The sequence below is a fragment of the Phaseolus vulgaris genome, chromosome 1, assembly GCF_000499845.2.
Source record: "Phaseolus vulgaris cultivar G19833 chromosome 1, P. vulgaris v2.0, whole genome shotgun sequence".
Taxonomy (NCBI): Eukaryota; Viridiplantae; Streptophyta; class Magnoliopsida; order Fabales; family Fabaceae; genus Phaseolus; species Phaseolus vulgaris.
The window spans coordinates 8,351,872-8,360,384 of NC_023759.2; the positions used below are offsets into that span (position 1 = coordinate 8,351,872).

The 8,513-nt window shown below is 33.5% G+C and overlaps 1 protein-coding gene across 1 annotated transcript; it reads left to right on the forward strand.

Moving 5' to 3' along the window:
- The first annotated feature begins 297 nt into the window (after nt 1–297).
- Nucleotides 298–847, forward strand: LOC137815476 (uncharacterized). Its single transcript, XM_068618593.1, has 2 exons — nt 298–637; nt 723–847. The coding sequence occupies exons 1-2, from the start codon at nt 298–300 to the stop codon at nt 845–847; spliced, it is 465 nt and encodes a 154-aa protein (XP_068474694.1).
- The last annotated feature ends 7,666 nt before the right edge of the window (nt 848–8,513 follow it).

The following is an 8,513-nucleotide window of genomic DNA, read 5'->3' on the forward strand; positions in this document are numbered from 1 at the left end:
GTATAAATTGTGTTCTTCGAGCTATTGGAGATTTAAATAATCTGGCTCTATAAAATTTCTCTGTTTGATCTCAATCTTAATCTGAACAAGTTCTGATTTTGTTAAAGTGTATTGAAAAATAAATCTATTTCTTTTAAAATCAATTTGTTCTTTTTCTTCTGAAATATTGTAAATCAGTTTGTGTTTGCGAAAATTTTATAACTTCAATTCACCCCTCCCCTCTTGAACTTAGACACTAATAGACACAACAATTGGTATCAAGATCTAGGACTTGTATTTTACTCAAGTTTGTGAATTATGTCGGAGTTTAAAATACCTTTTGCTAAAGGTGCGTCTATTAATAGACCTCCTGTGTTTGGTGGTGTGAATTATGCATTCTGGAAAATTAGAATGAAAATCTTCATGGAATCTACTGACATGGGTATTTGGGATGCAGTGGTCAATGGACCTTTTGTACCTATGCAAGTTGTCAAAGAAGAAACAGTGAAGAAGCCTTGGTCAGATTGGAGTGAAAGTGAAAGGAAGAAGACTCAATATGAATCTTTTGCCAAGAAAACTATCACTTCTGCATTGAATATGGATGAATTCTTTAGAGTGTCTCAATGCAACTCGGCCAAGGAGAAGGGAAGTGTTAGAAGTAACCCATGAGGGCACGGATGATGTGAAACGAGCAAGGAAGCACTCACTTATTCAAGAATATGAACTTTTCAGGATGCAATCAGAAGAAAGTATTGTAGATGTACAGAAACGGTTTACACATATTGTAAATCATCTCACTGGACTAGGTAAAGTATTTGACAAGGAAGATATCAACATAAAGGTGCTTAAATGCCTTGACAAGAGCTAACAGCCTAAGGTAACAACAATCTCTGAATCCAAAGATTTATCCAAGATGTCCGTTGCTGCATTGTTTGGAAAATTGATGGAGCATGAGCTAGAACTCAAAAGATTGAAAGAACAAGAAACAGTGGAGAAAAGAGATAAAGGAATTGCTTCGAAGACTTCCATAGAACATGATACAAGTGAGGAAGAGGAGAATTCTGAACATGATGAGATCTTGAGTTTGCTCACCAGAAAATTCAGCAGATTTCTTAAAAGGAAGAATCGAGACAGAATCCAACAAAGAAAAAGGTACTCAAAATTCAATGACCCAAATTCTTCTAGCTATACTTTTTTTGTTGTGGTAAACCAGGTCACATAAAGATTGATTGTCCAAACAATCAAAACAAAGAAAAACCAGCAAGCAAAAAAGAGTGAAAGAGGCAAAGGAAAAAGAGCATATATCTCTTAGGAAAAAAATGAAGTCTCCTCAACAAGTGACTCCTCAACTAGAAGTGGAGAAGAAAATTTGTGCTTCATGGTGAATGATGAAGGATCAATCTCTGATTCGGTGAGTGACTTTTCCACTAATTCTGAAAGTTATGATCAGTTGTTGATTGCTTTTAAGGAAACACATGATGAAGCAAACAGGTTGGTTGTCATATGTAACAAACTGAACAAAGTAAACAAGGTACTTGAACCTAAGGTTAAGTCGCTGGAGGAAGAATTACACAAAGCTAAAATTGATTTGGTTAGTCTTGAATTGACATGTTTGCATGCATCTATAAAAACCTGTGAAAATTGCAAGAAGATGGAAAAACAAGTTGAATATTTGCTGAAAACCTTATCAAATTTCAATGATCAAATATTTTTTTAATAAAGATCAACCTGTTTTGAGTCAGTCATCACAAGTCATTCTCGCACCTTGTGATAATGCTGAAAATAACAGTAATAAAAACTGTGAGTCACACATTGAGGTTCCCATATAGACCAAAACCTCAATGAAGATCATGACATAGAACAAAGTTTTGAATCAGATCAATATGTCTGAATGAGTATAAGAATAAAAAGACCACCTGAGTATTTAAAGGACTATCATTGTAATCTTAATGTTTCTAATACATCTTTAAGAGTTAAGTATCGTTTGAAGTTTGTTTTGTCTTATAACAATTTATCACCTTTTTACACATCTTTTGTTATGTCTATTTCTTCACATGTTGAGCCAAATACTTATTCTGAAGTTGTGAAACATGACTGTTGGAGAAAAGCTATACAATGTGAGATATCTGTTTTAGAGTCAAATCAAAATTGGGAGAATTGAAAAATATCTGTTTTACTTTCTTGCCTAAGGATAAAGCTGTCATGGGTTGCAAATGGGTATTCAAAATAAAATATAAGGTTGATGGGACAATTGAAAGGTATAAAGCAAGGTCGGTGGCAAAGGGATACACACAAACAGAAGGCATTGACTACCTTGATATTTTATCTCCAGTAACAAAGATGACCACCATAAGGTTGCTTCTTTCTCTAGCTTCTATGTATAATTGGGAATTGAAACAATTACACATAAACAATGCCTTTTTACATGGAGATTTGAAAGAAGATGTATACATGGTTGCTCCTCCTGGATTGACTTTCATTCCACCAGGATAAGTTTGTAAGCTAAAAAAGGCTTTATATGGTCTTAAGCAAGCCAACAAAGAGTGGTTTGTCAAACTGTCATCATTTTTTCTTTCTATGAGATATATTCAATCTATGAATGATCATTCCTTGTTTATTAATTCTTATGAATGATCTTTCATAGCATTATTGGTGTATGTGGATGATATAATATTGGCAGGAAATGATAAAGAAGAGATTGCTCAAATTAAACAAGTCTTGAATCAGACATTCAAGATTAAGGATCTTGGGGATTTAAGATATTTTCTTGGTCTAGAAGTAGCAAGAAGTAAGAAAGGAATAATGGTGAATCAAAAAGAAATATGCATTGGAATTTTTAACATATGCAGGTCTTTTAGCTTGCAAACCTGCACTCACTCCTATTGATAATCATGAAAAATTCTTTTATATTTCATAGATATTCAAGCCTATAGAAGATTGAATGGAAAACTTATGTATCTCACTAATACCCGACCTGACATAACATTTTTTGTACAACAACTTTCTCAATTTCTTGTTAAGCCTACAATTGCTCACTATATTGCAGTCATTAGAATTTTCAGATATATTAAAGAAGCTTCAAGTCTTGGTTTATTTTTCTCTTCCAACACTTTTGCTCATCTCAAAGCCTTTTGTGATAGTGATTGGGGCACCTGCAGTGATTCAAGACAATCAGTGACTGGTTTTAGTGTGTATCTTCGAAATTCTCTCATATCCTAGAAATCAAAGAAGCAAGGAACAATATCAAAGAGTTCTTGTGAAGCTGAATACAGGGCAATGACTACTGTTACATACGAAATTCAAGGCTAACTTATCCTTTTCAATATTTCAAAGTTCCTTCTGAGCAATCATCTTTTTTATACTGAGACAATGACTTAGCAAGATACATTGCAGCAAATTCAGTGTTTCAAGAGTGTACGAAACATATAGAAATAGATTATCACGTTGTTAGGGAAAAATTAAAGAAGGGTCTCATCCATTTGCTTCCTATTTCTACCACAAAGCAACTGGCTGACATTTATACCAAAGTTTTAAGTCCTCAATCTTTCAAGAGTATTTGTTCCAAGCTGGGTCTCATCAATATTTGCTTCCCAGCTTGAGGGGGATATTAAAGGATATGGATACAAGAATTATAGAAGGATGTTAATATTAATTGTGTTTTAGGCCTCATCTGTTAAACATCATTCACTCTTTCTCTTTAATTTGTCCTCAATTACTCTATATGGTATGTACATAAATAGTAAGGGGAGTGTATATGTGATTTCTTAAAATGTGAAGGTGTTAAAGTACAAGAACAATATTTAAATGAGAGTTAGAGGTAATTTTCCAACAAAGAATGGTGTAAGTGTAATTTGGGCCTCAAAGGAAGTAGGTCATTTTCCCTGTATTTCTAATTTTTATATATTTTATTGTTCTCACCTTACATTTATATTGTTCTCACCTTACATTTAGAGACTTGTAGATATGCTGGAAGAGAAAATACATCTACCTAGTATTACAATCTCTAGGTCAGACTGCAATGCATGTATTCGAAATTGGAGAGTGAAATTGAAGAATTTATAATAAACAAGATTCTAACACTAATTTAGAAACCATTTAATAATAATATAAACTAATTTAGAAACCAATTCTTTTTTCAGTTTTTAAAATGGTCTCTAATTTAATCACTATAGCAACTAATTATTTTTTTTTCTCTAAAATTGATTTCTATTTTATGATTTTCTTGTAGTGTGAAAAGTAATACTGTAAGCCTTTCAAATTTTATTCCATGGTGTGCTACTTTAAAATATAATTATGGAAGTAATTAGTTTCTATTTAAATGACATTTTCATGGTTCCAAAGAGAAGATCACTCAAGAATATTTTGGGATGATAGAAGTGATATTTCTAATTTGAAGGTAGGATTCAAGGGAAGGGTCTATAAACAATCTGCATGCAATTGCAATTCAAGGGAAGACACACATGACATGAGAAACTACAAAACAACTTATGCATGCAATTGCAGGTAAAAGGTTGTGTAAAACCCTTATTTGCATTTCCATGCTCTCCATTATGTTCTGTTAACACACATTGCTGATAAAAAAAAAATTGTTAACACAAAAAGTGTACAACAGTACTAGAGAACCATTTTCTTTTAGCCTGGCATCACTAAAATCAGTACAAAAGCAAAGAAGAGACAATATTTAGTTATTTATTTTATTTCACTCCCCAAATTCAGTGTGTTGTTTAGTTTACCACACTTTCTCTTTTTTTTTTTATCAGCAAATACCACATCTTTCTTTCTATTTACTTGGTTTGGAGGGTTAATGGAAATTGGAATATCTCATGCCATGAAAATCTTAAAGGTGAAGTTGATGGAAAAGGGGATTCTTACCTACCTTTTAAAATTATATGTTTGGTTGATTAAATTTATCTTCTTAAATACAATTTTAGATTCGCAGTTAGTTAGATTTTTTTCATGTAAATTAATAACCACCAAAGTAAATAGATAGTTTATTTAATTTAATATAATTTTTAAAAAAAATTATATTATTTTCACGATAACAAATAATAAAGTGTAACTACTTTCTTTAATTTGTGGTGAAATATCAAAGGAACTACATTCAAGGTATATCAGCTTCACAGAGCTAATTTTTTTAATAATTTATCTCAGAATTTTCAGTTTTTTCTCTTTTTCATTTCAAATGGTTCTGTCGTTTAAATGCCATTGCACTCATTTAAGCCTTCTTGTGGCTCAGTTGATAAGGCCCATTTGCGGCTTGCTTCTGCAAAGACCGTTCTTCGTTTGTTAAGGCTCTGGGATCAGAAGATACCTGTTGATATTTTCACCACATTATTGTCAAGAAAAAATTACATTTAGGCTGAAATTGGTTTGTTGAAAATTTCATTGAAGTTATTCTTCATTTTCAGATTATGTAAATATATTCAGTGATCCATCTTTAAGAAAGAGTTACAAGAGGTTTGAGAGTAGTTGACATCATTTTTTTTTAAGTATTTATATATGATTATGTTAGAACTAGTTAACAATCTTGATGGAAGAGGATCAAGCACAACCTTTCATGAAAAGCAAGAGCCAAGTCAAGAACGTCCAAGATCAAGCTAGGACCAAGCTAGGAGCGTCTAGGACAAGAAGACCAAGCTAGGGGCGTCTAGGACAAGCTAGGAGCGTCTAGGACAAGAAGACTTGGATCAAAGCTATGAATCGGAGAGTGGCTTACTAGCACAAATTCCGTGAAGACCCAACAAGTGTAGTTTAGCTTAATTGGGGTGTAAATAGCATAGTCATGTGGACAAATGTTTATTTTTCTGCACATTAGAATTAAGGAGGAGTTAACCTTGATTGGCAAAGGTTTCTAGAAGCCTTCACTAATCAAGGGACGGTTTTGGTAGCCATGTGAACCCATGTGAACCCATGTGCACCCATGTGCTCCATGTGCCCATGTGCCCATGTGCCTCACATTTACATTTCATTTGGCTTACATTTCATCTTCTCTTAGCTTAGGATTTACGGCCTCCTTAGCCTATAAAAGGAGATGCCTAGCTCTTGTATTTTCAAGATTAATGAGAGTAATGTTATGCTGCCAACATTGTGCCATACATTGCTTTTCCCTAGTTTCTAGGATCTAATCTTCATCTTCATCACCTACCATAGGGCTGGCCGAACCTCTCTCTTTCCATACACATCATGCACCTTCAAGATCATCATAGCTCCTAGGAGGATCTTGCACATTTCAATCCATAGCTTCCGCACCCTTTGATCATGATTCCAAGAAGAGCTCCATGAATTTGCCATCATTTGGTATCATGAGCATAGGTTTTTCAAAGATGAGTAGTTCTTGGTCATTTTCCTTTTGAGTTCTTCTTTATTTCATGTTGTTCATCTTGTTTTCATACTTGTCTTGCTGTTTTTAATTTTTTACTTTGATTTGGTGTGCTATTTGGAAAATCCAATCGGTGCACTTTGCTTAATTGGTCTTGAGCAATCCTTGTGCAATTTTTGGTAGGATTCCATACACCTTTGAGTTGCTGTTTTTTATTTTAGGTATTTGAGTCTTTATTGTAATTTTATTTGGTTCATTTTATGCTCTTTGAGTCTTTTAATTTCTGAATCTATATGTGTTTTGTCTAGTCATGTTTTTCCAAAATGTCATCAAATCATAAGTAGTACTTTGTTTGGCTTATTTGTTTCTTGATTTTGGTTTAAATATTTGTTTTGAATCTGCTGTGTTTTGATCTTTTGGTGCCTTTTTATTTTTAGCTTGAGTTCATATTTGTGTTTAGATCTACACAAATTCCTTTTCATCAATTCCATTGTGTTTATCTTTTGGTCTCTTGCTTTTTTTTCCAGTTTTTACAGAATCCCCTGTTTTACATAACTCTGTGCTGGCTGTTTTGTTTAAAAAAATTATTTCCCTACATAGGAAATTTTTTATTCTCTGGATTATGCAAGATTGAGGTGTTACAGAAAAGACAAAAAAAGAATCAGCTCAAAAGAGTCAATAGAAAAAAAAATGATAAATATTTTAAAAACAGTGTGCAAATCTGGGCGCTACAGTTGGCGTAACTGAACACAGAATTTGAAAAATTTATTAAAAAAAATGGTTCATGCGTTTGGAGTGAAACCAACGCCAGAATTTAGTTAAGATCTTGAATATTTTGCATATAAATTTTAAGAATCAAATCTTAAAGGGGTAGCTCAGCATAAATCGGGGAAAATCACGTTCTCTGGCCCACAACAATTTTTCAGTGGTTCTGTTTTTTTTATTTTGAAATCTATTCTAGTGTTATTCTTAGGATTCATTTTGTGTGCCTACCTTTATTTGAGTACCTTTATTTGCTTGTCTAATATTTCTTGGAACTCTTTCTAGTTGTCACAATCTAACTCCATTTGTGGTATTGTTTTTCCAATTAAATTGTTTCTTGCTTTCATTCTTTGGCCTCTAAATTTGGTGCTGGAATTCATTCTCAATTGGTGCTTATTTGAGTGGAAATTTGACTTGAGTAAGGTCTAGTCTTCTTGATAGGTGCTGGAATTGGAGAATTAAGTCCTTAATTCTAAGGGGAACAAAAGCAAAGGCAGAAACAAATACTTCTCAAAACACCACAAACACTTGGAGGGCCCAACAAGAAAAGACAACCAAGGAAGTGCCAATAGCAAAAAAAGATCAACAAAGGGAGTTTTCTTAATTTTCTTTGCAACTTAACTTGTGTTAATTACTTCTTTAATTACGTGATTAGACGGTGAGTGTGTCTTCAAGGGCTCCAAGTGTCCAAGAAGCCTCACCTAGGACCAACTAGTGTAGAGTTTTCTAATTAGCAATTGTTAATTGTTTTTAATTGCATTTCCTTGCCTAATTAGCTACGCTTTTCACTTGTGTTGCCTTGTTTAAGTTTTGTTAATTCGTCTTGCTTGGTTAATTAGTTAGCTTGCATTGTTTTCTTGCATTAAAATCTGATTTCTCAACTTAATTGTGTTCTGAGTGGTTTACTAAGAGAAAGCTTTGTGTGAAGACATTGAAGGATAGTTTTTGGCTAAGGCAAAGGCTTGGTATTTAAGTAGTCCTTTGTGACTCACCTCCCTTACCTGGAAAACTACCTTCTTTGACTTTCCTAAATTTTCTCAAGGTAAAATACTTGTATACACAAAGTTTTAGCCATGTCTTCTTCTCCTCACTCTCCAAAGTCTATTGAAAGTGAAGTAAAATCTATTAAAACTCTTTTGAAAGAAGTTTCACAAGCTGTGCAAATGATTTCTTTTAGACAATTGGAGAATGAGACTAAAATTAATGAGTTGACTAAAGCCCAAGAAGAGAAATCACAAAAATCAAAAAAATCTCATACTCATGCATCTAAAAGTAATGAGTCTCTAGGGGAGGGGAGCCTTAGAATCCATGATTACTACCAACCACCCCCTAGGAGAAATAGAAGAAGAGAGGAAGAGAGCCCAAGGGAAGTAAGGGTAGACCTACCCCATTTCTATGGTAAGGAAGATGTAGAGGTATACCTAGATTGGGAGATGAAAGTAGAGCAACTCTT

Bases quoted from the DNA above. Each gene is read 5' to 3' on its own strand.
- LOC137815476 (XM_068618593.1), top strand. From the start codon at position 298: ATGTCGGAGTTTAAAATACCTTTTGCTAAAGGTGCGTCTATTAATAGA. The intron at 638-722 runs GTAACCCATGAG...GGATGCAATCAG, and splicing joins GGAGAAGGGAAGTGTTAGAA to AAGAAAGTATTGTAGATGTA.